This window comes from Chamaea fasciata, unplaced genomic scaffold, assembly GCF_029207755.1.
Source record: "Chamaea fasciata isolate MVZ Bird 193981 ecotype frontalis unplaced genomic scaffold, bChaFas1.0.hap1 SCAF_571, whole genome shotgun sequence".
Taxonomy (NCBI): Eukaryota; Metazoa; Chordata; class Aves; order Passeriformes; family Sylviidae; genus Chamaea; species Chamaea fasciata.
The window spans coordinates 18,594-46,316 of record NW_027094656.1 but is presented as its reverse complement, the minus strand read 5'-3'; the positions used below and the strand labels follow the sequence as shown (position 1 = coordinate 46,316).

The following is a 27,723-nucleotide window of genomic DNA, read 5'->3' as shown; positions in this document are numbered from 1 at the left end:
AACCTAATAAGCACACGTATGACCCCGCCCACTGCTCCGGCCACGCCTCCATCAACCGTCCCTCCATTCTCGCCCGCTTTAGACGTCACTTCCGGCGCGCACCAAAGATGGCGGCGCCCTTGCGGCGGGCGCTGTTGGCGCTGGGCCCGGCCCGGTCTCGGCTCCCGGTACCGGCCCCGGCCCCGGTGCGGCCCTACCGGGCGGATCCGCTTCGTCGCCGCCCGGGCCCGGCCCCGGCAGACCCCGACGATCTTCGGGCGGCCGCGCGGCGGTTCGGGCGGCTCGGGGAGGCGTCGGGAGTGCCGGTGTGGCGGCTCTGGCCCGGCCCGGAGCAGCTGCGGGAGGCGGAGGCGGAGGAACGGGAGTGGGACCCGCCGCTCCGGGAGGTGGAGGCTGCGCTGGATCGGCGGGAGCGGGAGGAGGAGCGGCGGAGAAAGGAGAGGTGGGGCCGGGGGCACCGGGAATGGGGCACCGGGAATGGGGCTGGAGTACCGGGAATGGGGCTGAGAGCACCGGGAGGGGGGCTGCGGCCACCGGGAATGGGGCACCGGGAGTGGGGCCGGGGGCTCCGGGAATGGGGCACCGGGAATGGGGCTGGTGGTACCGGGAATGGGGCCGGGGGCACCGGGAATGGGGCACCGGGAATGGGGCACCGGGAATGGGGCACCGGGAATGGGGCCGGGGGCACCGGGAATGGGGCACCGGGAATGGGGCTGGGGGCTCCGGGAATGGGGCACCGGGAATGGGGCCAGGGGCACCGGGAATGGGGCTGGTGGTACCGGGAATGGGGCCAGGGGCACCGGGAATGGGGCACCGGGAATGGGGCTGGGGGCTCCGGGAATGGGGCACCGGGAATGGGGCTGGGGGCTCCGGGAATGGGGCACCGGGAATGGGGCCGGGGGCACCGGGAATGGGGCTGGTGGTACCGGGAATGGGGCCGGGGGCACCGGGAATGGGGCTGGTGGTACCGGGAATGGGGCCGGGGGCACCGGGAATGGGGCTGGTGGTACCGGGAATGGGGCCGGGGGCACCGGGAATGGGGCACCGGGAATGGGGCTGGTGGTACCGGGAATGGGGCCGGGGGCACCGGGAATGGGGCACCGGGAGAGGGGCACCGGGAATGGGGCCGGGGGCACCGGGAATGGGGCACCGGGAATGGGGCTGGGGGCTCCGGGAATGGGGCACCGGGAATGGGGCTGGGAGCAGCGGGAGAATCCCGGGAAGGGATCTAGGGGAGGGTTCAGCCTGTCCCGGCTCCGGTGTCACACGGGGCTGTCTCCAGTGTCCCCGTGTGTCCCCCCGGGCTGTCCCCGCTCCGGTGTCCCCATAGCGGTGTCCTGCTGTGCTCCGCTGTCGCCCCGGGCTGTCCCCAGTGTCCCCAATGTCCCCGGACTGTCCCCAATGTCCCCGCTGTCCCTAGGGCGGAGCTGGCGGCCCGCAGCCTGGCGGCGATGCCGGCCCGTGTGTCCCCAATGTCCCCAGTGCCCCCAGTGTCCCCAGTGTCCCCAATGTCCCCGGACTGTCCCCAATGTCCCCGCTGTCCCCAGGGCGGAGCTGGCGGCCCGCAGCCTGGCGGCGATGCTGGCCCGTGTGTCCCCAGTGTCCCCAGTGCCCCCAGTGTCCCCAGTGTCCCCGGACTGTCCCCAATGTCCCCGCTGTCCCCAGGGCGGAGCTGGCGGCCCGCAGCCTGGCGGCGATGCCGGCCCGTGTGGCCGCCTGGCGCCGGGACCGCGCCGCCGCTCGGGACCGGGCTCGGGCGGACGCGGCGCGGCGGCAGCGGCTCCTGGCCGAGGCGGGGCTGGGGGCGCTCCCGAAGGCCGGGACCCCCGCCCGAGCCTCGGCCCGAGCCCAGGAGCTGCTGGACGAGCTGGAGCGGCAGCGGCGGCGGGAGGAGAAGCGGCGGCGGCGGCAGGAGCGGGAGGAGGCGGCGCGGAGCGCTCTGGCCGAGGCGGAGGCGGCGGCGGCGGCGCGGCCCCTCCCCGGGAGCGGCCCCGAGAGCGGCCCCGAGAGCCCCCAGAAAACCACCGGCGACACCTGAGTGCCCAAAATCCGGAGAGCCCCCAATAAACCACGGGGGAAACCTCCTGAGCCCCCAAAATCCGGAGAGCCCCCCAAAAAACCACCGGGGAAACCTCCTGAGCCCCCCAACAGCATCCGGAGCCCCCAAAATCTGGAGACCCCCCAAAAAACCACCGGGGAAACTTCTGAGTCCCCCAAAATCCGGAGAGCCCCCAATAAACCACCGGGGAAACCTCCTGAGCCCCCCAAAATCCGGAGAACCCCCAAAAAACCACCGGGGACACCTCCTGAGCCCCCAAAATCCGGAGAACCCCCCAAAACACCACCGGGGAAACCTCCTGAGCCCCCCAACAGCGCTCGGAGCCCCCAAAAACCACCGGGGAAACCTCTTGAGTCCCCCAAAATCCAGAGAACCCCCCAAAAAACCACCGGGGACACCTCCTGAGCCCCCCAACAGCATCCGGAACCCCCAAAATCTGGAGACCCCCCAAAAAACCACCGGGGAAACCTCCTGAGCCCCCCAACAGCGCTCGGAGCCCCCAAAAACCACCGGGGAAACCTCTTGAGTCCCCCAAAATCCAGAGAACCCCCCAAAAAACCACCGGGGACACCTCCTGAGCCCCCCAACAGCGCTCGGAGCCCCCTCCCCAAATTCCGGAGACCCCCCGGGGGTGGCGGGGCTGCCTCTCCCGCGGAGACCAGGAGGACACGGGCCGGAAATGGGTTTAAAACTCTGCATTTAATCTCTTTGCCGCCCGCTCCGGTTGTTCTGCGGTGCCGCCCCCACCCCCAGCCCCCCACCCTCCCCTTCCCCGGGGCCTGACAGGGAGGGGGGAGGGGGGGGTCGGATTTTTGTGGTTTTTTTGGGGGCTTTTATTTTATTTTTTCGGGGGGGTGGGTCAGGGGGAGGCCAGGAGAAAGCGGGGGGGGGGCTGCTGAGATCTCCATCCCTCCCCCGCAGCCCAGAGCAGGGAAGGGCCCCCCCTGCTCCCGGGATGAGGGGCAAGGCTGGGAGGGGGGTCCCCATCTCCTCCCTCCCCCTTCCAAAAAAAAAAAAAAACCATTCCCGGGAGAGGAGGGGGAGGGGCGGGATTGGATCCCACCCCCTCCCCCCACACGGCCTCCCGAGGGCGTGGGGGGCCCGGGGGTGGGGGTCCCTCAGTCGTCGTCGAAGTTCTGGCTGAGCAGGAAATTGGCCGCCAGGTTCTCGTTCTTCTCGCAGGCGAAGTAGGCCTGGATCACCAGGCTCTCGGGGAAGCCCAGCGCCTTCAGCTGCGGGAGGGAAGGGGTTAAACAGGGGGACCCTGCGCCCCAAAAACGGGACCTGAGAGCCCCGACCCCGCTGACCCCAAACCCCTTCAACTGAGGGAGGGAAGGGGTTAAACAGGGGAATCCTGCACCCCAAAAACGGGACCTGAGAGCCCTGACCCTGCTGACCCCAAACCCCAAAAATGGGACCTGAGAGCCCCGACCCCGCTGACCCCAAAAACGGGACCTGAGAGCCCCGACCCCGCTGACCCTGAACCCCAAAAACAGGACCTGAGAGCCCCGACCCCGCTGACCCCAAAAATGGGACCTGAGAGCCCCGACCCCGCTGACCCTGAACCCCAAAAATGGGACCTGAGAGCCCCGACCCCGCTGACCCCAAACCCCAAAAACGGGACCTGAGAGCCCTGGGAACGCTGAACCCCATTAACCCTGGGCCCTAATTATTATTAATATTTCCCATTTTTTCTTCATTTTGGGCCCCACTTTTGACACCTCCTATCCCCATTAACCCTGGGACCTAATTATTATTAATATTTCCCATTTCCCCTTCACTCTGAGCCCCACTAATGGCACCTACAGTCCCGATTAATTCTATATCCTAATTATTATTAATATTTCCCATTCCAGTTCACTCTGAGCCTTACTAATGGCACCTATAGCCCCTATTAATTCTATATCCTAATTATTACTAATATTTCCCACTTTCCCTTCACTCTGAGCCCCATTAATGGCACCTACAGTCCCTATTAATTTTATATCCTAATTATTACTAATAAATATTTCCCATTTCTCCTTCAGTCCGAGCCCTACCAATGGTTTCTACAGTCCCTATTAATTCTATATCCTAATTACTAATATTTCCCATTCCACTTCACTCTGAGCCCCACTAATGGTATCTATAGTCCCGATTAATTCTATATCCTAATTATTATTAATATTTCCCATTCCACTTCATTCTGAGCCCCACGAATGGTATCTATAGTCCCGATTAATTCTATATCCTAATTATTATTAATATTTCCTATTCCACTTCATTCTGAGCCCCACGAATGGTATCTATAGTCCCGATTAATTCTATATCCTAATTATTATTAATATTTCCTATTCCACTTCATTCTGAGCCCCACGAATGGTATCTATAGTCCCGATTAATTCTATATCCTAATTATTATTAATATTTCTCATTCCACTTCACTCTGAGCCCCACTAATGGCACCTATAGTCCCTATTAATTCTAGATCCTAATTATTCACCCTTTCCCCCCACTTTCCCCTCTGGATCCTCACTCCCCCCGTGCCCCGCCGGTGCCCACCGACTCTAACCTTTAATTAATAAACTAAGAACGTAATTTTTTTTTTGGGGTGGGGGTGTCCGGAGCCCGTTTCCGAAGCCCCCCACGCCGTCCCCGCTCACCCTCTCTATGGCTTCTTTCTCCTGCGGGGTCACCTGGATGTAATTCATCTGGGGGGACTCGTCCCCCATGGCGCCCACCTCGCCCTCCAGCTCGCCCAGCTCGCCCAGCGGCTCGTTCAGCATCTGGATGAACTGCTCCTGGTGCTGGCTGATCTGCTGTGGGGGGGGAAATGGGGCTGGGGTCAGCTCGGGGGGGTCCTGGGGGGGGTTAAGGGGGTCTATGGGGGAGTTTAGGGGTGGGGAATGGGGCTGGGGTCAGCTCGGGGGGGTCCTGGGGGGGGTTAAGGGGGTCTATGGGGGAGTTTAGGGGTGGGGAATGGGGCTGGGGTCAGCTCGGGGGGGTCCTGGGGGGGGTTAAGGGGGTCTATGGGGGAGTTTAGGGGTGGGGAATGGGGCTGGGGTCAGCTCGGGGGGGTCCTGGGGGGGTTTGGGGGGGTTAGAGGGGGGTTTAGGGGGGTCCAGGGGGGGTTAAGGGGGTCTATGGGGGAGTTTGGGGTGGGGAATGGGACTGGGGTCAGCTCGGGGGGGGTCCGGGGGGGTTTAGAGGAGGGTTTAGGGGGGTCCCAGGGGGGTTTAGGGGGGTCCTGGGGGGAGTTTGGGGGGGGTTAAGGGGATCTATGGGGGAGTTAAGGGGTGGGGAATGGGGCTGGGGTCAGCTCGGGGGGTCCTGGGGGGAGTTTGGGGGGTCCTGGGGGGTTTAGAGGGGTGTCTGGGGTGGGGACACGGGGCTGGGGTCAGCTCGGGGGGGTCCTGGGGGAGTTAAGAGGATCTATGGGGAAGTTTGGGGTGGGGAATGGGGCTGGGGTCAGCTCGGGGGGGTCCTGGGGGGGTTTGGGGGGGTTAGAGGGGGGTTTAGGGGGGTCCCGGGGGGATTTAGGGGGGTCCTGGGGGAAGTTTGGGGTGGGGAATGGGGCTGGGGCTGGGTTCAGCTCAGTGGGGTCCTGGGGAGGTTTAGGGGGGTCCCTGGGTGGCCTCAGGGGGGTTTTGGGGGTCCCAGGGGGTCCCAGAGGGTTTTTGGGGGTCCCTGGGTGGCCTCAGGGGGGTTTTTGGGGGTCCCGGGGGGTCCCAGAGGGTTTTTGGGGGTCCCTGGGTGGCCTCAGGGAAGTTTTGGGGGTCCCAAGGGGTCTCTGGGGGTCCCAGGGTGGATTTTGACGATCCCAGGATGTTTTTTGGTGTCCCGGGGTGTTTTTGGGGTCCCGGGAGGGGGTTTTGGGGGTCCCCGGGGTGGTTTTTGGGGGGTCCCGGGGTGGTTTTTGGGGTCCCGGGGTAGTTTTTGAGGGTCCCAGGGTAGTTTTTGGGATACCGGGGGCGTTTTGGGGGTCCCAGGGTGGTTTTTGGGGTCCCGGGGGGCGTTTTGGGGTCCCAGGGTGGTTTTCGGGGTTCCCGGGGTGGTTTTTGGGGTCCCAGGATGGTTTTTGGGGTCCCGGGGTGTTTTTTGGGGTCCCGGGGGGCGTTTTGGGGGTCCCGGGGTGGTTTTTGGGGTACCTGCAGCAGCTGCGGGTTCTCCTGGCCCAGCTGCTGCAGCAGCGCCGGCAGCAGCGCCGGGTTCTGCTGGATCACCTGCCGCATGTTCTGGAACTGCGGCTGCTCCCGCAGGAACTCCAGCGGGTTCTCACCTGTCCGGGGGCGGGGCCCACGGGTGAGGCCACGCCCACAATGGGGCGTGGTCAGGTCACACCCGTTTTCCCCTCCCCAAAACCCACACCTGGATGAGGGCTCATGGGACCCGCCCCCTAACAAACCACACCCCCAAAACTTAATTAGGAAAAATTACAGGTGTTTGTGTGACCACACCCACAAAGGAGGCGTGGACCAAAGCCACACCCATTTTCCCCTCCACCGAATAGCATGGAGCCTCACAGACATGCCCACTTACAAACCACGGCCCCCCAAATTTAAGAAATCAGAATCTGTGTGGCCACACCCACGAGGGGTGGAGCATATAAGGGCGTGGCCACCCAGCCACGCCCACCCACCTTCGGGCGGGGGGCTGCTCCGGGGGGCGGGACTCCTGCACCCGGGGGGCGCTCGGGCTCCGGGCTGCCGGGGATGCCCCTGGGGGGGGCAAAGGGGGTCAGGGGCACCCCAGAGACCCCTGAGAGCCCCCCAGACCCCTGAGAGGCCCCCCAGAGGACCCCTGAGAGCCCCCCAGAGCCCTGAGAGCCCCCCCAGAGCCCTGAGAGCCCCCCGGAGCCCTGAGAGCCCCCCCAGACCCCTGAGAGCCCCCCAGAACCCCTGAGAGCCCCCCAGAGGACCCCTGAGAGCCCCCCAGGACCCCTGGGAGCCCCCCCAGACCCCTGAGAGCCCCCCAGACCCCTGAGAGCCCCCCCAGGACCCCTGGGTGCCCCCCAGACCCCTGAGAGCCCCCCCGAACCCCTGAGAGCCCCCCCAGAGACCCCTGAGAGCCCCCCGGACCCCTGAGAGCCCCCCCAGACCCCTGAGAGCCCCCCCGGACCCCTGAGAGCCCCCCCAGACCCCTGAGAGCCCCCCCGGACCCCTGGGAGCCCCCCGGACCCCTGAGAGCCCCCCAGACCCCTGAGAGCCCCCCCAGGACCCCTGAGAGCCCCCCCAGAGACCCCTGAGAGCCCCCCCAGACCCCTGAGAGCCCCCCCAGAGACCCCTGAGAGCCCCCCCGGACCCCTGAGAGCCCCCCAGACCCCTGAGAGCCCCCCCAGGACCCCTGAGAGCCCCCCTGGACCCCTGAGAGTCCCCCGGACCCCCTGGGAGCCCCCCGGACCCCTGGGAGCCCCCCCAGACCCCTGAGAGCCCCCAGGACCCCTGGGAGCCCCCCCAGACCCCTGAGAGCCCCCCCAGACCCCAATTGGAGCCCCCCCAGACCCCAATTGGAGCCCCCCAGACCCCATTTGGAGCCCCCCAGACCCCGTTTGGAGCCCCCCAGATCCCGTTTGGGAGCCCCCAGACCCCATTTGGAGCCCCCCAGACCCCATTTTGGCCCCCCCAAACCCCATTTTGAGCCCCTCAGACCCCGTTCGGAGCCCCTCAGACCCCGTTTGGAGCCCCCCAGACCCCATTTTGACGCCCCCAGACCCCATTTGGAGCCTTCAGATCTCATTTGAGCCCCCCAGACCCCGTTTTGAGCCCCCCAGACCCCATTTGGAGCCTTCAGATCCCATTTTGAGCCCCCCAGACCCCGTTTGGTGCCCCCCGACCCCATTTTGACCCCCCCCAGGACCCCACTTTGAACCCCCCAGACCCCATTTTGACCCCCCAGACCCCATTTTAAGCCCCCCAGACCCCATTTTAAGCCCCCCAGACCCCCGTTTTAAGCCCCCCAGACCGTGAGCAGGTACTCCACGGCGCGGTGGGGGTTGTTGTAGCTGGCCCCTCAGCGCGGCCACCACGCGCTCCCGCTCGTAGCCCATGGACACGATCTCCGCCAGCATCGTCTCGTACTCGGAGCCCGTCACTGCAGGGACCCCCCTGCTCAGCCCTGGGACCCCCAGGGACCCCCAACCCACCCCCCACTGACAGCCCCGCCCCATTGGGGTGGCCCCCAGCCCCCAAATCCTGGTTTTTATAGAGTTCAGGAGCTGGAAAATACCAAAATTCTATATTTTTGCCCCAAAATTAGGTTCTCGAGCCTCAGCCGACCCTGTTACAGCTCCTGAGGACCCCCAAATCCACCCCTGGGGAGCCAAAAAATCCCTCCCAGGACCCCCAAATCCACCCCTGGGGACCCAAAATCCCCTCCCAGGACCCCAAAAATCCCTCCCAGGACCCCCAAAATCCATCCCAGGGTCCCCAAAATCCCTCCAGGGCCCCCCAAAACCCCTCCCAGGACCCCCAAAATCCATCCTAGGGCCCCCAAAAATCCCTCCCAAGACCCTCCAAAGCCTTTCCAGGGCCCCCAAAACCCCCCCAGGACCCACCGAGGGTGGAGGCGGCGTCGGCCGAGCGCCCGGAGCTGCCCGGGGGGGGAACGGAGCTGGAAAAGGAGAGAAACGATCTGGGAGGGGGTCAAACCCCCCCTGGGAGACCCCAAAACCCCCCTGGGACCTCCCCCAACCCCCAAAACCTGACGAAACCTCCTCCCCACGCCCTTTTCTGCCCCCCCCCCCCAAAAAACCTCCTCCAGAATCCCCCAAACCTTTTCCAGACCCCCTAAAACCCTCCGCCGACCCCTCAGCCCCCGAAATGTGACAAAACTTCCCCCTCAAACCCTCCCTAGAGCCCCTCAGCCCCCAAAATGTGACAAAATCTCCCGTCAAACCCTCCCCAGAGCCCCCAAACCCTCCCCAGAGCCCCCCCAAACCATCTCCAGATCCCCCCAGCTCCCAAAACACGATAATTCTGCCCCCTAAACCCCTCCCTGACCCCCCCAAACCCCTCCCTGACCCCCCCAAACCCCCCCTCGGCGCCTCTTACCCCGCGGGGGGCTCGGGCAGGGTCAGCCCCGGGGGCTCCTGGGCCGGGGGCTCCTCACTGGGGGCGGCTGGGGGGGGAGGGGCGGCGTCGGCGGCCGGGGGGGGCCCCGGGGGGGGGCGGCGGGGGGGGGCTCCGAGGGGGCTCCGGCCTCGGGGGGGGCCCGAGCCCAGCGTGGACTTGGCCTGAGGGGGGGGGGAGGGGAAAAGGGGGGGGTTGGAGGGGGCTGGGACCCCCCCAACAGCATTTTGGGGGGGGCCCTGAGACCCCCCCAGAGACACCTGAGACCCCACCAAGGGCATTGGGACCCCCCCCAGAGATATTTGAGACCCCCCCAGAGACACTGGAGACCCCCCCAATGGGCATTGGGACCCCCCAGAGATACTTGAGACCCCCCCCATGGCATTGAGACCCCCTAGAGATACTTGAGACCCCCCCAATGGCATTGGGACCCCCCAGAGATACTTGAGACCCCCCCAATGGCATTGGGACCCCCCCCAGAGGTATTTGAGACCCCCCCCAATGGCATTGGGACCCCCCCAGAGGTATTTGAGACCCCCCTAGACATACCTGAGACCCACCCCAATGGCATTGAGACCTCCCAGAGACCCCTGAGACCCCTCCGAGGCACCGGAGACCCCCCCAAAGGGGATTGAGACCCTCCCCCAGAGACACCTGAGGACCCCCCCAATGGCACTGAGACCCCCCAGAGATATTTGAGACCTCCCCAAAGGGCACTGAGACCCCCCCCAGAGGTATTTGAGACCCCCCCCAATGGCATTGGGACCCCCCCCAGAGATATTTGAGACCCCCCTAGACATACCTGAGACCCACCCCAATGGCATTGAGACCTCCCAGAGACACCTGAGACCCCCCCCCCGAGGCACTGGAGACCCCCCCAAAGGGGATTGAGACCCTCCCCAGAGACACCTCAGACCCCCACCATGGCATTGAGACCCCCCCAGAGATATTTGAGACCTTTCCCCACGGCAATTGGGGACTCCCCAGAGATATTTGAGACCCCCCCAGAAACACTGGAGACCCCCCCAATAGCATTGAGACCCCCCAGAAATACTTGAGACCCCCCCCCAATGGCATTGGGACCCCCCCAGAAGTATTTGAGACCCCCCCTAGACATACCTGAGGACCCACCCCAATGGCATTGAGACCTCCCAGAGACCCCTGAGACCCCTCCGAGGCACCGGAGACCCCCCCAAAGGGGATTTAGACCCTCCCCAGAGGACACCTGAGACCCCCCCCAATGGCACTGAGACCCCCCAGAGATATTTGAGACCTCCCCAAAGGGCACTGAGACCCCCCCAGAGGTATTTGAGACCCCCCCCAATGGCATTGGGACCCCCCAGAGATATTTGAGACCCCCCCAGAAACACTGGAGACCCCCCCAATAGCATTGAGACCCCCCAGAAATACTTGAGACCCCCCCCAATGGCATTGGGACCCCCCCGGAAATATTTGAGACCCTCCTAGACATACCTGAGACCCACCCCAATGGCATTGAAACCTCCCAGAGGACACCTGAGACCCCTCCGAGGCACCGGAGACCCCCCCAAAGGGGATTGAGACCCTCCCCAGAGACACCTCAGACCCCCCCAATGGCATTGAGACCCCCCCAGAGATATTTGAGACCTTCCCCACGGCATTGGGACCCCCCAGAGATATTTGAGACCTCCCCAGAAATACCTGAGACCCACCCCAATGACATTGAGACCCCCCCCGAGGCACTGGAGACCCCCCTAAGGGGATTGAGACCCTCCCCAGAGACACCTGAGACCCCCACCATGGCATTGAGACCCCCCAGAGATATTTGAGACCCCCCCTAAACATACCTGAGACCCACCCCAATGACATTGAGACCTCCCAGAGACACCTGAGACCCCACCAAGGGCATTGAGACCCCCCCAGAAATATTTGAGACCCTCCTAGACATACCTGAGACCCACCCCAATGGCATTGAGACCTCCCAGAGACACCTGAGACCCCCCCCCCGAGGCACTGGAGGACCCCCCAAAGGGGATTGAGACCCTCCCCAGAGACACCTGAGACCCCCACCATGGCATTGAGACCCCCCCAGAGATACCTGAGACCCCCCCAAGCCCCCCTCAGGGCCCCCCCGGGGGGGCGTCACCTTGGTGACCATGACCACCACGAAGTTCTTCTCGTCGATCCTGTACTCGCGGATGGGGACGTCGTCGCTCAGGATCTTGCCGGCGTAGATGAGCTTCTGGCCCGGCCACGGGGAACGCCTCGCTGCCCTTCTCGGCCTCGATCTTCTCCTTCAGCGCCCGCACCTGCGGCCGGGAGGGCTCAGGGCACCCCAAAACAGCCGGTCCCGGCACCCCCAAAACTCCCCGTTTAAAAAATACGGAGATTAAAGTGCGCAGGAGGAGGTAAAAATCCCGAATATTCCTGGAAATTTTGCCTAAATGATGTTCCCCGAGTGGCTGAAATGGTCCCTAAATGTGGGAGAGGGCTCAGGGCACCTCCAAAAAAACCAGTCCCGGCACCCCAAAAACTCCCCCTCAAAACAACGAGTATTAAAATGGAAAATGAGGGGAAAATATCCCGAATATTCCTGAAAACGCTGCCTCAATAATGTCCTCAAAAAACGGCACAAGCGCCTGAAATGTCTTTAAAAAAGGGAAGGGGGGGGGATAAAAAAAAAGGGGATTTCCCCCCCCCCCTCGGGAGTTTTCCCCCTCAGAAACAAAACGGAGTTTCTCCCAAAATAAGGGACCGGGGGGACACGGAGACCCCCCAAAAAGAGAGAAAAGCCCCCGAAAAACCGGGAGGGGGGGACACGGAGCCGCCGCCCCCGGGGACAGGAAGGGGCTGAGGGGATTTGGGGGAGGAGAGCACCGGGCCCGGCCCCGCCCGCCCGCCCCCCCCCCCCCCCTCGCCGCCCCAAACCGCGGCCTCACCGTCTCGTGCGGCTCCATGCGGATCTTGAAGGTTTGCTGCTGCAGCGTCTTGAGCGTGACGGTGACGGCCATGGCGGGACGGGCGCGGGGCGGCGGCGGCGGCTCCTCCCGGCGGCCCCACACAACATGCAACTCACGCCGCCGCCATCTTAGGCGGCCCCGCCGCTTCCGCCGCGGCGCCGGAAGTGCGTCACGGCGGCAAAGCGCGCGCGCGCGCGCGCCGCCCACCCCCCCCCCGCTCGCGATCACGTGACAACGGAACGGCGCGCGCTCGCTCTCCGTGATCACGTGACACCGGTAAAAGGGGGCGATTCGGTTTGAGAGTCACGTGACGAGGGAAAACCCCCCGCGCGCGGGCCGCCCTGGTCACGTGACTAGGCGGGGCGGAGCGTTGAGCGCGGGGCGCGCCCTGTGTGGTCACGTGACGCGGCGCGCACAAAATGGCGCCGGCCGCAACATGGCGCGGGCGGAGGAATAAAAGAGAAGAGAGGAAACGGCGGCGTTGCCGGGACGATCGTTAATTTAATAGAAACCGGATGGCGACACCCCTCCGTACAGTCCCGTGCGACACCGCCGGTGCTCCCCCCCGCCCGCCCGCCCCCAAAATCGCCCCCTCCCCACACCCCCCGGCGCTGCTCCTGAGTCCTCGCCCTTGGCGGGGGCGCCCCGGTGCCCGGTCGGTCCCGGCCGTGCGGGTTCGGTCCCCGGCGCGGTCGCGGGCTTCCCCCGGGGGCCCGCGGGCGGCGGCGCCCATAGAAAAGAGTCCACAGGTCTCACAGAGACAGAACGGTCCCCGCCCCGGGGCGCTCACAGCTCGTCCCGCGGGGCCGCCTCCGCCTCCTCGGGCTCGGCCTCGGGCTCCTCCTCATCCTCGTCCTCCTCGTCCCCATCGCCCTCGTCGTCCCCTTCCTCTTCTTTCTGCTGCTTCTCCTCCTCCTCCTGCTTCTTGCGCTGCTCCTCGTCCTGCTGCTCCTTCATCTTCCTCTCGGCGTCCTGCAGGGCGTCACTGGGGGTCACTGGGGGTCCCTGGGGAGGCTCGGGGGGGCTCAGGGGGGCTCACCCCCTCTCCCTTACCTTGGTGGCCCCCCAGGTCTCGTTCCCAATCTCCTCCGCCAGCTTCTCGTCGTCCGTGATCAGGAAATTGTCAAAGATGGTGCCCGACTTCACCTGTGGGGACGGGGGCAGTTATTCGGGGGGCGTCCTGCAGCCCTTTCAGACCCCCCCAGACCCTGCAGGGGCCCCCCCCTGACCTGCCAGAGGTCGAGGCCGATGACCCCGAAGCTGTCGTAGGAGTAGAGCAGCGGGTCGGGGCTGTACTCGGGGTTGTCGATCTCGGGGTGAACCCCACTTGCCCTTGTAGTCGGGGTTGTCGATCTGCTGCGGCCTCCACTCGCCCTGGGGGGACAAAAAAGGGGGTTCAGAGAGCGGGGAGGGGGGGGACAGCCCTTTCCTCAGCCCCCCACCCCCCTGCAGCCGCCCCCAGGGCCTCACCTTGTACTCGGGGTTCTGGATCACGGGCGGCTCCCCACTCCCCGTCCATCTCCTCGTCCCAATCCTCGGGTTTCTTGGCGTCGGGGTCGGGGATGTGCTCGGGTTTGTCCCAGTCCTGGGAATTGGGAGGAGGGGGGGGTCAGGAAAGGTCAGGGGGGTGCTGTGGCCCCACCAGGATGGTGTGAACAGACCTCTCTGAGGTCCCCTGGGTTCTCCAGTTCTCACCCAGGCCCTCTCAGAGCCCCCAGGATGGTGACACAGACTCCTCTGAGTCCTCAAGACGGTGTGACAGGACCTCTCAGAGCACCCCAGGACGGTGTCACAGAGCTCTCAGAGCCTCCAGGATAGTGTCACAGACTCTGAGGAGTCCCCCAGGATTCTCCAATTCTCACCCAGTCCTCCTCAAAGTCCCCAGGACAGTGTCACAGACCTCTCTCAGCCCCAGGAGAATGTCACAGACTCCTCTGAGTCCCCAGGACGGTGTCACAGACCTCCCTGAGCGCCCTGAATTCCCCAATTCTCACCCAGTCCCTCTCAGAGTCCCCCCCAGTCTCCCTCTAATTCTTTTTACAAACTCCTGGAGACCCCCCAAGTTCCTCCCAGGGCTCCCCCAGCCCCTCAGATCCCCCCTCCCCACCTCAGGCTTGGTGTCCTCGGGGTCATCGATCTTGGCTCTCTCATCCCAGTCCCTCAGGTTTCTTGGCCTCGGGGTCTTTGATCTTTTTCGGGGGCAGGAAATCCCAATCCTCCTCCAGGCTCCCCGACTCCACGCGGGCGTTGTCGATCTTCACCTCGTACGTGTTGTCGGGCCGCAGCACCAGCGTGTACAGGTGGGTGAATTCGTCGTCCTGGGGGCAAAGGGGGAGCTCAGCAGGGCTGGAAATTCCCCCCAGGAGGGGCAGCAGGAGCCCCAAAACCCTCCCCAAACCCACCTTGCAGCGAATGTCCTTATTGATCAACACGTTCTTCCCTTTGTAGTTGAAGATCACGTGCACCTTCTTGGTGCCGGGACCACAGATATCAGGGCCTGGGGGAGGGAAACGGGGAGAACAAAAGGGGTCAGAAAAGAGATTGAGACCACCCCGAGGAGGCTGAGGAAGAGGAGGAACACCCACCAAACATGATGTTGTACTCTGAGTCGCCGTGCATGTCCTCCTGGTTGAGGCTGGCCGGGAAGAGCTTGACGTAGCCGCCGCCGCAGTCGATGTTCTGCTCGTGCTTCACGGTGAACTGCACCACCAGCGTCCTTGTCCGCGGTTGCTGAAGGGCTCGAAGCGTGAGGACAGGGCGTAGAAGCGGGCGTCCTGGCTGGTCCTGGATGCCTGCAGGACGTTGGGAATGGTGGGGGAAAAGCCCCTCACCGCCGTCGGGGTGTGTGCCCCGAGCTGCCCCGGACTCACCTTTGTCCTTGTCGGCGTCGCCGTAGAACTTGCCGGCGGTGAGGACGAAGCGCCCGTAGTCGGGTTTGTGTTTGGATTCCACCCACCGCTGAGTCCACGAGTCTGTGCGGGGGGAGTGGTACGACTTTGGTTCCCCCAGGCCTGGCTCGCTGCGCCCCCAAACTCCTCCTGTCCCCCCGCTGAGAGCTCAGGGTTTGGAGGAACTCTCTCCATGTGGGAGCTGTGCTCCTCACGATCAATTTCCTGCTTCTCTTTCCTCTTGTCCACCTGTTCTACCTGCCCAGCTCTACCTGAGCCTGTCCCTCCAGTGTCCCCCACCCCTCCTGGCTCAGAGAAACACCTGAGCAGCCTCATCCTCCCTGTCCCGACACCCACTCCCTGCCCACACCTGAGGAGTGGCTCCTGCAATCCCCCGTCACCTCAGGGAGCACGGGGGATCTCCCCGTTCTCTCCCTTCACAGAGCACTGAAGGAACCCCTTCCTCTTCTCCCCTCAGAGATCACAGGAGGATCTCCCCATTCTCCTCTCACAGAACGGAGAGAGATCTCTCCATTTATAAAGAACACAGGAGGATCTCACCGCTCTCCCCTCACAGAACACGAGGGGATCGCTCCATTTTCTCCCCTCAGAGAACACAAGGGGCCCCCCTTTTTCCCTCTCAGAAGTCATAGGAGGGTTCTCCCATTCTCTCCCCTCACAGAGCACAGGAGGAACCCCCCGTTCTCCCCTCAGAAAAGACGGGGTGCTCCCTCCATTCTCTCCCCTCACAGATCACAGGAGGGTCCTCCCACCCTCCTCCAGCCTCCCCTCAGACTCCCCCGGGCCTCCTCAGGCACCGCCCCCCCCTCAACCCCTTCACCTCAGGAGCCCCCCCTCAGGCCCCGCCCTCAGGGACCCCCGCCCCGGCCCCTCCCTCACCTCCATCCCCGAACTCCTCGCGGAAGAACTGGGTGGGGCCGGCGGCCGCCAGGACGGCTCCCAGCAGGACGGGGGCGAGGAGGCTGAGGGGGCTCATGGCGGGGGGTTCAGGCCGCACTCGCTCCGTCCGTCCCGGCCCGGCGCCGCCCGGCACTGCGGAGGGGGGAGGAGGTGCCGCCGCCTTTTATACTCCCGCCGCCCTTCGTCCCGCCTCCGCCGCGCTGCCATTGGCCCGAGCCCGCGCGCGGCCCTCTCCCATTGGCCGCCCGCCCGCCGGCCGGCGGCGACGGCGCCCCCGAACGTTGGCGTCCCAGATGGCCGCTTCCCATTGGCTGAGCGCAGCGGCCAATCAGGAGCGACCACGCGTTCGGAGGGAGACGCCCCCCCGCCCCCCGCCTCGCGCGCCCGGGGTCACGTGGGGCGCGCGCTCTTAAAGGGACAGGCCCCGGAGGGCGGGCGGGAGGAAATTCAAGGGGAAATCGGGAATACGGGCAGGGACCAACGGACACGAGGGGTGGGGGAATTCCCCGCTCGTCTTCGGCTTCATATAGCGCCGTGACGCGTTGATGATGTCATTGGTTGAGTGATGTCACAGCAGGTGTGAACGCAAGGCAGGTGAAGCCAGGCCGGAGGCTGCGCTAAGGAAGCTCTGGGCCGTATCAGCCCGCTGGGGTCCGGGCTGGAGCCGCTTCGCCCCTCATGACGTCATGGTGCAACCTCTTGACGTCACGAAGCCCCCCCGCAGCCACCTGCGCGACCCCGCCTCACCCAACATGGCGCCCACCGCGCTCAGCGTGGGGACTCGGCGCCACACCCAAGATGGCGAAGCGGCGCGGCGGCGGCTCTTCCGGCAGGCCCGGGGATCACTTCCGGCCATGGCGCCGAGCGTGGCGGAGCGGCTCCTGGAGCGGCTGGAGCGGGCCGGCGCCGCCGCGGGGCTCTGCAGCCTCGAGGCCGCCGCCGAGCTCGGCGTCGACCACCAGACGCTCGTGGGCGCCGTCAAAAGCCTCCAAGCGCTGGGCGAGGTGCGGGCACCGGGGCCGCGGGGGAAAGTCCCCGGGCTGCTCCGCCGGCGGCGGCCGCGCTGATCCCGGTGCCGCCGCAGGTGATCGAGGCGGAGCCGCGCACGGCCACGCGATGGGAGCTGAGCCCCGAGGGCCAGGACGTGCTGCGGGAGGGCAGCCCCGAGGTGCGGCTGTTCCGGAGCCTCCCCGACGACGGGCTGCCCCAGGCCGAGGCCATGGTGGGTACCGGCGGCACCGGAGCGCGGGGCGGGGAACCGGCGGGACGTGAGTCCCTCACGGGCCGCTGTGTCCCCGCAGAAACTGCCCGGAGGCTCCTTGGGCTTCAGCAAAGCCATGGCCAACAAGTGGGTGCGCCTGGATAAAGGAGCGCCCGGCGGGCCCCGAGTGCTGCGAACCGTGAGTGGCCCGGGGGGGGAACGGGCGGGGGACCCCGGGAAGCGGGAGTGTCCCGGGCAGGGAGCACGGGGGTCCCCGAGAACTGGGGGTGTCCCAAATTGGGATGGATGTAGGTTATTGGGAGCAGGGAATGTCCTGAGGAGTGGTCTGGGGGTCTCCAGGAATTCGGATTGTCCTTGGGGGAGGATGGATGGGGGTCCCTAAAGCAGGGACGTGCTGGGGATGGATGGATGGGGGTCCCCAGGAATCAGGATTGTCCCTGGGGATGGATGGATGGATGGGGGTCCCCAGGAATCAGGATTGTCCCTGGGGATGGATGGATGGATGGGGGTCCCCAGGAATCAGGATTGTCCCTGGGGATGGATGGATGGATGGATGGATGGATGGGGATCCCCAGGAATCAGGATTGTCCCTGGGGATGGATGGATGGATGGGGGTCCCCAGGAATCAGGATTGTCCCTGGGGATGGATGGATGGATGGGGGTCCCCAGGAATCAGGATTGTCTCTGGGGATGGATGGATGGGGGTCCCCAGGAATCAGGATTGTCCCTGGGGATGGATGGATGGAGGTCTCTGGTCCTTGGGGGGGATAAACGGGGGTCCGGGGGGATCGGGGCTTTTTGGGGAGGGGTCTGATGCCCCCCCAGGAGAAGGAATGGGGGATCCCCTGGGGTCCGGGGGGATGCGGGGGGTCGCTGTTCCCAGCCCGGGGGTGCCCCCCGTGCCCCCCCAGGTGCCCTCGGTGCAGGACACGGTGCAGGAGCACCTGGGCCAGGTGAGGGCGGGCGGGGCCCAGGCCGTGCCCGAGCGGGACCGCACCGAGCTGAAGAGAAGGAAACTGCTCCTGGAAGTGTGAGTGGGGTAAAACACAGAAATTAACATTTGTCGGTTCTAAATTCCATTCATTAATTAGCCTTTTGTTCTCTATTGGTCACTAATTTATCAGTTTTCATTTTAGTTCCGTCCATACCTTTATTACCTTTTTGTCAGGCTGGGAATATCCAACCCCAGCTTTTCATTCTTCTCAGTAATTTTCTGATTCTTCTTTCTTTGAAATCCCATAAATTTAAGGCTCCGGCTCCTCCTTTTGATTTTATTTATTGAAGGTTTTCAAACCGTTTTGGTTTTATTCATTGAAGGTTTTCAAACCCTTTTGATTTTATTTATTGAAGGTTTTCAAACCCTTTTGGTTTTATTCATTGAAGGTTTTCAAACCCTTTTGGTTTTCTCCGTTGGAGGTTTTCAAACCCTTTTGGTTTTATTTCTTGAAGGTTTTCAAAGCCTTTTGGTTTTATTCATTGAAGGTTTTCAAACCCTTTTGGTTTTCTCTGTTGAAGGTTTTCAAACCCTTTCGATTTTACATACTGAAAGTTTGTGAAGGTTAAATTTAGCGAAATCAACTTTTGGATGACTTAACGATGGAAATCAAAGATCGCGCGTAGATCCCGCGTTGGCGAAACGTTAAATAAAACGGAATTAGCGCTAATTAAAGCAATTAACGAGGAGATAAGCAGGGGATTCAGGTGGTCCCCAACACCCCTCGCTGTCCCCCTCCCCCAGGACCCTCAAGTCCTACTGGATCCGCCAGGGCAGCGCCTTCAGCACGGCCGTGGCGCGGCCGGAGACGGAACTGACCCCGGAGATGATCGCCACGTAGGTGACCCCCCCGGACCCCCCCCCCAGAGCCCCTGGGTGGTCTCAGCCTGACCCCTGACCCCTCTTTCAGAGGCTCCTGGCGCCGGCTGCCCTTCAAACCCTACAACTTCTCCTCGCTGGGGCTGGCCCCGGCCTGCGGCCACCTGCACCCGCTGCTCAAGGTGCGCTCCGAGCTGCGCCAGATCTTCCTGGAGATGGGGTGAGCTTCGGGGGGGCTCGGAGAGGGGGGAGCACGGGGGTTTGCACACCCCCCTCCTTCCCCCCCGGGTGCTGAGGCAGCTGTTTTGGCCCCCCCCCCCCCCTTCCCCAAGGTTCACGGAGATGCCCACGGATAACTTTGTGGAGAGCTCCTTCTGGAACTTCGACGCGCTCTTCCAGCCGCAGCAGCACCCGGCGCGCGACCAGCACGACACCTTCTTCCTGCTGGGTGGGTGCATGGGGGGGGGGCCACGGGGGGCCTGCAGACCCCCCCCAGAGCCCCCTGACCCCCTGTGAACGCCCCCAGAGCCCCCTGACCCTTTACTGCCCACCCCAGAGCCCCCTGACCCCCTGTCAACGCCCCCAGAGCCCCCTGACCCTTTACTGCCCACCCCAGAGCCCCCTGACCCCCCTGTGAACCCCCCAGAGCCCCCTTAGGACCCCTCTGAGCCCCCCCAGAGCCCCCTCACCCCCCTCAGGGCCCTTGTGAACCCCCCAGAGCCCCCTGACCCTTTCCTGCCCACCCCACAGCCCCTTGACCCCCCCAAAATCCCTCCGACCCTCCACAAGCCCCGCTGCCCCCTAAACCCCTCTGAGCCCCCCTCAAAGCCCTCCAGACCCCCCCCTCACCTTTTTCCCCCCCCCCCCAGACCCCGCTGAAGCCCCCCAGTTGCCCCCAGGCTACTCCTCCAAGGTGAAGAAGGTGCACTCGCAGGGAGGCTACGGCTCACAGGGGTGAGACCCCGACCCTTGGGGGGTGGGGGGGATTCAGGGGGGTCCCCTGCGTGTCCCCCACCCCCCTGAACCCCCTTTTGTGCCCTCCCCCGCCCAGGTACAGGTACGAGTGGAAGGTGGAGGAGGCACGGAAGAACCTGCTGAGGACCCACACCACGTCAGCCAGCGCCCGTGCCCTGTTCCAGCTGGCACGGCAGGTCTGGGGGCTTTAGGGGGGCTTTGGGGGGGGCTTTGGGGGGGTTTTGGGGGTCTTGGCAGGGTCTGGGGGGGGTACAGCCATGAGGAGGAACAGAAGGGGGTTTTTTTTGGGGGGGGGTTAGTGGGTTTGGGGCGCTCAGAGCAGTTTGGAAGATTCAGCTGGGGGAAGCTCAGGGAGTCCGGAGCAATTTTGGGAGGGTCAGAGCAGTTCTGGGGCACTCTGGGAGTTTCCCCCCAATCCGCGTGTTTCCTTCTCTCCCCTCCAGGAGAAGTTCAGCCCCGTGAAATATTTCTCCATCGACCGCGTGTTCCGCAACGAGAGCCTGGACGCCACGCACCTGGCCGAGTTCCACCAGGTGGAGGGCGTGGTGGCCGACCGGGGGCTCACCCTGGGCCACCTCATGGGCACCCTCAGGCAGTTCTTCACCAAGCTGGGTACACTGCGGGGCACCTGGGGGGACCCCAAAACCTTCGGAGCCCCCCCTGACCTCCCCCCGTGTGCCCCCCAGGGATCTCCCAGCTGCGTTTCAAACCCGCCTACAACCCCTACACGGAGCCCAGCATGGAGGTGTTCAGCTACCACGAGGGTGAGGGGGAGGCCTGGGGGTCTCTCGGGAGGGGGTTTGGGGGGCTCCTCTTATACCTGGGGGTTTGGGGACCCCCCTTAGAGCGAGGCTCAGCCTGACTTTGATGGGGGGAGCACTCTGGGGTTCCAATATGGGGTGGGGTGGGGGGTCTATCATCCTCATCCTCATTGACCCCCCCAGGGCTGAAGAAGTGGGTGGAGGTGGGGAACTCGGGGGTCTTCCGCCCCGAGCTGCTGCTGCCCATGGGGCTCCCCGAGAACGTCACCGTCATCGCCTGGGGGCTCTCGCTGGAGCGGTGAGTGGGGGGTCACCTGGGGGGGGAAGGGGACACCCCAAATCCCATCTCCCCCTACCCACTGACCCCCTCCCACTCTCAATCCCATCTCCCCCAGACCCACCATGATCAAATACGGCATCAAGAACATCCGCGAGCTCATGGGGCACCGCGTCAACCTGCAGATGGTCTACGACAGCCCCATGTGCCGCCTGGACGTGTGACCCCCGAATCCCGGGGGTCCCCTCTTTTTGGGGAGGGGTCCCCCACCCCTAATAAAAGCGCCGTGTCTGCGGTGCCTCTGTGTGTGTGTGTGCTGGGGAAGGGAAGGCGGATCGGGCGGTGCTCGGGGAGAGTTTATCGTTACCTCGTGGCCTCGCACGGCGCTGGGGAAGCCGAGACCCTCCGGGACCCCCAAAACCCCCCCGGGACCCTCCGGGACCCCCAAAACCCCCCCGGGACCCTCCGGGACCCCCAAAACCCCCCCGGGACCCTCAGGCTCTTCCCTTTCCCGCCGCTGCTTTTTCCTGGCCGGCGATTGGCCCGCGTAGGTGCCAATCATCCCCTGGGCTCCCTGAAAGCTGCAATCAGCAGCGCCGAGCTGTGAAGGGCGGGCGCTGATTGGGCGGCGGGAGTGCCCGCCCATCAGACGGCCGTGAGGGCGCTGTAGCGAGGGGCGGCCGTGGCGTCCCCGGGTATGGCTCCACACGACCCCGACCCGACCTCGGGACCCCGCACGACCCCGGCCCGGCCCGGGCTTAGTGCCCCCAACCCACCCCCGGGACCGTCGCCTGGGCCGGGCCTTGCGCCCCCAGCCTGGGGCAGGGGCTGTACCAGCCCCGTTCCAGCGGCCCCAACTCGGGGGTCGTTCCCCTGCAGCCCCCCGGTGCCGGGATGTCGCGGGAGGAGCCGGAGGGGACCGAGCCGGAGGCGGCGGCGGGTGACGGTCCCTTCCCGGGGGGAACGGGAGGGGAAGAACCCCCCGGCAAGGAGCCGGACAGGTACCACCTTCATCCCGCGCCGCGATTTTGAGGGAAAGTAGAGAAAAAAGAGCCGGAGGGGATGCCCGGGCGGAGCTGGGACGGGGACACACCTGTCACCGCGTTAATTAGAGGGTAATTCTCAATTAACGGGACTGGCAGGGCTGTAACAAGGCAGAGCCTGTCCCTGTCCCGGTGGATGTGTGACCCTGACAGGGTGCACACCCCTCATGGGGGGTCCCTGTGTGATCCGTTCCCGTGGTGGGACGGGGATGTCCCTCACCCTGTCCCTGTGGGGTCCGAACCCCTCACAGGGGATCCCAATCCTTGTGTGATCCATTCCCCCGATGGGATGTCCCTGTCCCCGTGGGGTCCATGGGATGTCCCTGTCCCCGTGGGGTCCCTGGAGTGTCCCCCGCCTCTCCCCGGTGACCGGGGCTCCCGTGTTCCCCCCCCGAGGCCGTGTCCGGAGGCGCCGCTGGCTCCCTGCTCCTCCGTGTACTTCGCCTCGCTGGAGGCCACCGTGGAGGGGCTGCAGCAGCGGGCTCAGGACGTCTTCAGCCGCATCAACGACGGCCGCATGGAAGACCACAAGGTGCTCAGCGGCTTCAGGGAGACCGTCCTGCAGAAGGTAAGCCCGGACGGGGCTGCAGGTCCCCTCCCTTCCCCTCGGGGGGCCACGGGGAATCGCGTTATTCCGCCCGGTTTGGCGGGGAGAAGGCACGCACAGCCCGGCCAGGGGAGGCAGCTGCGCAGCCCGGCCGGGGGGAGCCCCCCGAACCCCCGCGGGGGCGGCCGCAGCTGCCTCCGGCCCCGCTTCCAGCGGCCCCCGATGTCCCCCCGCGATGTCCCCCCCTCTTTGTCCCCACGCCGCCCTCGCGCCGGACTTCTCTCCCGCCGGTGTCCCCGAGCCCCCCGCGCAGATGGCGGCCCGGCCCGGCAGCTGCGGCCCGCGCTGACCCGGCCTTCGGCGGCCACCGGCGCCGCGGCTACCGGGGGCTCAGCTGGCGGCGGCCGGGCCAGGCCGGGAGCGCTGCCAGCGCGGGCGGGCGCAGCTGCCCCCCCGGCCCCGGGGACGGCGGCCGTGCCAGAGCCGGGACGAGCCGCGGCCCCGCTCGGGCAGGTCTCGGAGCTGGCGGAGCAGCTGGAGGAGCGGCTCTTCCGCGCCTACGGCTTCCACAACGAGCTGATCCAGCAGCGGCTGCGGGCGCTGGCCGAGGTGATGGAGAGCGTGGAGGAGGTGCAGGCGGAGATGCGCCACATCTGCGGCGCCGTGGAGGAGGCTTATCGCGACCTCTGCCTGCAGCCCGAGGCATGAGGGTACCCCCAAAACCTGAGAGGGACCCCCCCTAAACACACAGGGTTGTGCCGAGCCAAAGGGGGATTTTGGCCCCAAAACAGGACTTTGGCCCCAAAGGGGGATTTTCTGTCGCTGTTGCTGTTGGTGGTTGGAACAAATAAAGGGCTGAGGCAGACCCAAAAGCTGGATGTGGACTAGGACCCCCCCTCCACCCCGCTGAGGGCAGTGCTGGGTCCTGGCAGATTAATTAACAGTTAATTAACGCTGACAAGCAGGGCTGGCATGGAGGGGGCTGTCCCACCGTTTATTGGCCACGGGGATGGCGAAGGCACCGGGCTGGCACCGGACACGGGGCCCAGCACCACTGGGGTTCCCTGAGTGACACCGAATCCTGTGGGTGACACCGAGTCCTGCCGGTGACAGGAGGTTTGGTCGGTGGCACCGGGTCCCTTCCATGACGCACAAGATGTCCTTGGTGACACCGGGTCCCGCCAGTGACACAAGGTTTGGTTGGGGTGACACCGAGTCCCAGTGGTGACACAAGTGCCATCGGTGACACTGGCTCCCTTCTGACTGGTGACACTGGGTCTGGACAGCAGCACCATCTCCTCACATCCCTTCCCACGAGGAGCAGACCCTGTCCCCACCGGTGCCACCGGTGCCACCGTGTCCCCTCTACGTCCCCTTGGCCGGGGCGAAGGCCTGGACACCGGTGATGGCGCGGCCCAGGATCAGCGCGTGGATGTCGTGGGTGCCTGCGGGGACCACCACGCCTCAGTAGGACCCCCAGGACCCCCCTGAGCCCCTCGGGGACCCCCTCCCCGCCCTACCCTCGTAGGTGTTGACGGCCTCAAGGTTCATCATGTGCCGGATGACGTGGAACTCGTCGCAGATCCCGTTGCCCCCCAGCATGTCCCGCGCGTCCCTGGCGATGCCCAGCGCCTTCCCGCACGAGTTCCGCTTCAGCATCGACACCATCTCGGGGGCGGCCCTGCGGGGGCACTCACGGTGACCCCCTGACCCCTTCCAGGACCCCCCAGGCCACCCCTGGGGACGGTGGCACCCACCTGCCCTCGTCCTTGAGGCGGCCGAGGCGCAGGCAGGCGTGCAGCCCCAGCGCGATCTCCGTCACCATGTCCGCCAGCTTCTTCTGCACCAGCTGGTTCCGGGCCAGCGGGCCCCCAAACTGCTTCCTGCGGGCCAGGGGTGAGGGGCAGTGATTCTGGGGGGGCTCCGGGGTGGTGGGACCCCCCCAAATCACCCCCAGCCCCCCTGTTACCTGTCGAGCACGTACTGCCTCACCGTCTCCAGACAGGCCTCGGCGGCGCCCAGCGCGCCCCAGGCGATGCCGTAACGCGCCTGGGTCAGGCAGCCAAAGGGGCCCTGGTGGGGGACAGGGGGGTGTCACCGGGACCCCCAAACCCCGCTGGGACCCTCCCCAGCACCCCCGGGATCCCTCCCCTTACCGCCAGCCCCTCGGCCTTGGGCAGCAGGTTCTCCTCGGGCACCTCCACGTCGTCCATGAGGATCATGCCGGTGGTGGAGGCGCGCAGGGAGAACTTGCCCTCGATTTTGGGGGTGCTGAGCCCGGGGCTCCCGCGCTCCACCAGGAAGCCCCGCACCTTCCCGTCCTCCTCGCACCTCGCCCACACCACGCACAGGTCGGCGATGGGCGAGTTGGTGATCCTGGGGAGTTCGGGGAGGGGGGTTGAGGGGGAGCTCTGGCTCTGGGGGGGTCCCCCCCGCGTCCCCCTCGCCCCCGATTTCGCGGCTCACCAGGTCTTGGAGCCGCGCAGGGTGTAGGTCTTGGCGCTGGGGTTGTGCCGCGCCCTCGTCTCCATCCGCCCCGGGTCGCTCCCGTGGTTGGGCTCCGTCAGCCCGAAGCACCCCACGATCTCCCCCCGAGCTGCGGAGGGGGCGTCAGGGGCATCCCGAGCTGCCCCACACACCCCACTCCTCCCCCACACCCCCCAAAGCGCCCCTCTGCCCCCTCCACCCCCCAAAAGCGTGCGGGGGTCTCACCGAGGCGGGGCAGGAAGCGCTCTCGCTGGGCGGGGGTCCCGTAGGCCCACAGGGGGTACATGACCAGGGAGGATTGGACGCTGAGCACCGAGCGGTAGCTGCTGTCCACCCGCTCCAGCTCCCGCGTCACCAGCCCGTAGCCCACCGAGGTGGTGCCCGCACAGCCGTACCCTGCGGGACCCCCGCCCCGGGTCAGCCACGGGCACTCAGAGACCCCCAGGGTGTCCCCAGGGTCCCCTCAGTGTGACACAGGGACTGTCCCCAGACACACAGCCCCACCCTGGGGACAGTGTCATCCCCCAGAACCCCCCAGTGTCACCCAGGAACTGCCCCCAGTGTCGCCCCTCAGAGCCCCCCAACCCCACCCCTGACCCCCAATGCCCCACCCCAGAGTTGTCCCCCACCCACCTCCCCCTGAGCCCCCCCATGACCCCCCCCGACCCCCCACGCCCCCCTCCCCCCGTTCTGTGCTCAGATTCCCCCCCCGGGGGTCCCCACGGCCCCCCCTCACCTTGGATGGTGGGGCCCAGCAGCCCCAGTTCTCCCAGTTCGGTCACGATCTCCCGGTCAAAGACTGGGGGGGGGCAAGGTGGGGGTCACGAGGGGTCGAGCTGAGGTGGGGGGCAGCGGAGGGACCCCCTGGGGGAATTTGGGGGGCAGGAAGGAAGGGAGGGGGGAGAGGATTTGGGGGGTGTTGAAGGGAATTTGAGGGAGTCGGGAAGTTTTAGGGGTGTCGGGGGGATTTTGGGGATCCCAAACTTCCCTTTTTTTTCCACACAGGAATGATCCTGGGGGAGATCAGGGGAAGAGGGGGGCTCGGGCGGGTTTGGGGGGACACGGGACATTGGGGACATTGGGGACACCTGGTGGGGGATCGGCAGCAGCTGCTTCTGGTTGTGCTTGGGGGAGGTTTTGGGGGACTCAGGCTGTACCGGGGAGGGGCTCAGGCTGTACCGGGTGGGCTCAGGCAGTACCGGGGGGGGCTCAGGCTGTACCGGGTGGGCTCAGGCAGTACCGGGGGGGGCTCAGGCTGTACCGGGGGGGCTCAGGCAGTACCGGGGGGGGCTCAGGCTGTACCGGGGGGGGCTTAGACTGTACCGGGTGGGCTCAGGCTGTACCATGGGGGCTCAGGCTGTACCGGGGAGGGGCTCAGGCTGTACCGGGTGGGCTCAGGCAGTACCGGGGGGGGCTCAGGCTGTACCGGGGAGGGGCTCAGGCTGTGCCGGGTGGGCTCAGGCTGTACCATGGGGGCTCAGGCTGTACCGGGGGGGGCTCAGGCTGTACCGAGGACGGGCTTAGACTGTACCGAGGACGGGCTCAGGCTGTACCGGGGGTGCTCAGGCTGTACCGGGGGGGAGGCTCAGGCTGTGCCGGGTGGGCTCAGGCTGTACCATGGGGGCTCAGGCTGTAGCGGGGGGGGCTCAGGCTGTACCGGGGGGGAGGCTCAGGCTGTGCCGGGTGGGCTCAGGCTGTACCGGGGGGGGCTCAGGCTGTACCGGGGGGGGGCTTAGACTGTACCGAGGACGGGCTCAGGCTGTACCGGGGGTGCTCAGGCTGTACCGGGGGGGAGGCTCAGGCTGTGCCGGGGAGGCTCAGGCTGTACCGGGGGTGCTCAGGCTGTGCCGGGGAGGCTCAGGCTGTACCGGGGGGCTCAGGCAGTACCGGGGAGGGTCGGGCAGTATCGGGGTGTTTCGGGGGGTGTTTCGGGGGGCTGTTTGGGGTACCCTCGTGGCGGTTGGCGTGCAGCACGCGGGGCAGCAGCCGCTCCTGGCAGTACTTGCGCGTGGTGTCCCGCAGCAGCCGCTCCTCGGCGCTCAGCAGCCCCTCCAGCCCCAGCGGGTCCTGCCAGTCGAACTGGGAGGCGGCTGGGGAGAGGGGGGGGGACAGCCCCGGGGGAACGGGGGGGGAGGTGTCAGCACCGGGGACACGCCGTGTCCCCCCTCCCCTTCCCGAGGGGGGGTCCTGTCCCCCGCTCTGCACTCACCCTGTGCCGGGGGGGGCCCGGTGCCGCCCCACCGGACCCCGCTCCGGGCCAGGCGCAACAGGGGGGTGGCCAAACGCAGCGCCATGGGGGGGGCTGTGGGGGGGACACACACACACACGGGGGGATCAGGGACCCCCCGATCCTCACCCAGATGTTCCCCAGGAACCCCCAGTAAAGACCCCCCCTTTACACCCCCAATTCCCCCCCCCCAGAGTCCCCAATTCACTCCAGAGACCACCACAGACCTCCCCTGCGCCCCCAAGTCCTCCAGAGTCCCCCGAGAGATCCCCGACACCCCCAAATGCAGCAGAGACGACCCCGCAAGGCCCCCCCGGCCGGCCCCGACCCTCCCCGGGTGCCCCCCGGTCCCCCCCGGTGCCCCCCGGACCGTTCGGGTTCAGCGGCAGCGAACGGACCCGGTAGAGCCGTGACGTCACGGGGGGTGGGGGGGGCGTGGCGGGGGCGTGGCGGGGAAACACCGACCTTAACCCGCGAGTGTCCGGGCTGCGGGGGGGGTGACACCCCCAAATACCCTG

The 27,723-nt window shown here is 65.8% G+C and overlaps 6 protein-coding genes across 7 annotated transcripts; 3 read left to right on the top strand and 3 right to left on the bottom strand.

The window, feature by feature from the left end:
• Positions 1 to 67: 67 nt before the first annotated feature.
• Positions 68 to 2,762, top strand: GADD45GIP1 (GADD45G interacting protein 1). Its single transcript, XM_066208983.1, has 2 exons — positions 68 to 442; positions 1,666 to 2,762. Exons 1-2 carry the CDS (start codon positions 108 to 110, stop codon positions 2,036 to 2,038), a joined length of 708 nt encoding a protein of 235 aa, XP_066065080.1. The 5' UTR covers positions 68 to 107; the 3' UTR covers positions 2,039 to 2,762.
• RAD23A (RAD23 homolog A, nucleotide excision repair protein) lies at positions 2,740 to 12,203 on the bottom strand. Its single transcript, XM_066208984.1, is given in 10 exon segments — positions 2,740 to 3,291; positions 4,702 to 4,857; positions 6,187 to 6,317; positions 6,678 to 6,756; positions 8,001 to 8,128; positions 8,592 to 8,647; positions 9,088 to 9,269; positions 11,231 to 11,332; positions 11,334 to 11,393; positions 12,024 to 12,203. Coding segments are annotated over 10 exon segments (1,080 nt in total). The 5' UTR covers positions 12,096 to 12,203; the 3' UTR covers positions 2,740 to 3,177.
• A 322-nt stretch (positions 12,204 to 12,525) lies between these two features.
• CALR (calreticulin) lies at positions 12,526 to 15,999 on the bottom strand. The gene is given in 13 exon segments (XM_066208996.1): positions 12,526 to 13,016; positions 13,098 to 13,190; positions 13,274 to 13,366; positions 13,368 to 13,418; positions 13,515 to 13,547; positions 13,549 to 13,629; positions 14,152 to 14,202; positions 14,204 to 14,362; positions 14,447 to 14,541; positions 14,630 to 14,768; positions 14,771 to 14,828; positions 14,911 to 15,016; positions 15,833 to 15,999. Coding segments are annotated over 13 exon segments (1,242 nt in total). The 5' UTR covers positions 15,930 to 15,999; the 3' UTR covers positions 12,526 to 12,830.
• Positions 16,000 to 16,688: 689 nt separating this feature from the next.
• On the top strand, positions 16,689 to 21,199 carry FARSA (phenylalanyl-tRNA synthetase subunit alpha). The gene is made up of 13 exons (XM_066208988.1): positions 16,689 to 16,857; positions 16,938 to 17,075; positions 17,155 to 17,253; positions 17,987 to 18,105; positions 18,814 to 18,906; positions 18,980 to 19,108; positions 19,221 to 19,336; positions 19,758 to 19,842; positions 19,940 to 20,039; positions 20,307 to 20,475; positions 20,550 to 20,627; positions 20,808 to 20,922; positions 21,020 to 21,199. The coding sequence occupies exons 1-13, from the start codon at positions 16,708 to 16,710 to the stop codon at positions 21,123 to 21,125; spliced, it is 1,497 nt and encodes a 498-aa protein (XP_066065085.1). The 5' UTR covers positions 16,689 to 16,707; the 3' UTR covers positions 21,126 to 21,199.
• A 526-nt stretch (positions 21,200 to 21,725) lies between these two features.
• SYCE2 (synaptonemal complex central element protein 2) lies at positions 21,726 to 23,349 on the top strand. Its single transcript, XM_066208989.1, has 3 exons — positions 21,726 to 21,902; positions 22,341 to 22,512; positions 23,005 to 23,349. Exons 1-3 carry the CDS (start codon positions 21,796 to 21,798, stop codon positions 23,197 to 23,199), a joined length of 474 nt encoding a protein of 157 aa, XP_066065086.1. The 5' UTR covers positions 21,726 to 21,795; the 3' UTR covers positions 23,200 to 23,349.
• Positions 23,350 to 23,457: 108 nt separating this feature from the next.
• Positions 23,458 to 27,688, bottom strand: GCDH (glutaryl-CoA dehydrogenase). 2 transcript variants are annotated; one of them, XM_066208994.1, is made up of 11 exons: positions 27,576 to 27,688; positions 27,188 to 27,280; positions 26,928 to 27,068; positions 25,715 to 25,777; positions 25,204 to 25,374; positions 24,958 to 25,087; positions 24,648 to 24,867; positions 24,461 to 24,564; positions 24,249 to 24,374; positions 24,012 to 24,172; positions 23,458 to 23,936 (listed from the first exon to the last, which is right to left on the bottom strand). In XM_066208994.1, exons 2-11 carry the CDS (start codon positions 27,270 to 27,272, stop codon positions 23,857 to 23,859), a joined length of 1,281 nt encoding a protein of 426 aa, XP_066065091.1. In that variant the 5' UTR covers positions 27,273 to 27,280; positions 27,576 to 27,688; the 3' UTR covers positions 23,458 to 23,856. The 2 variants fall into 2 exon arrangements, with proteins under 2 accessions (XP_066065091.1, XP_066065092.1); XM_066208995.1 differs by having other exon boundaries at positions 27,604 to 27,638.
• Positions 27,689 to 27,723: the final 35 nt, after the last annotated feature.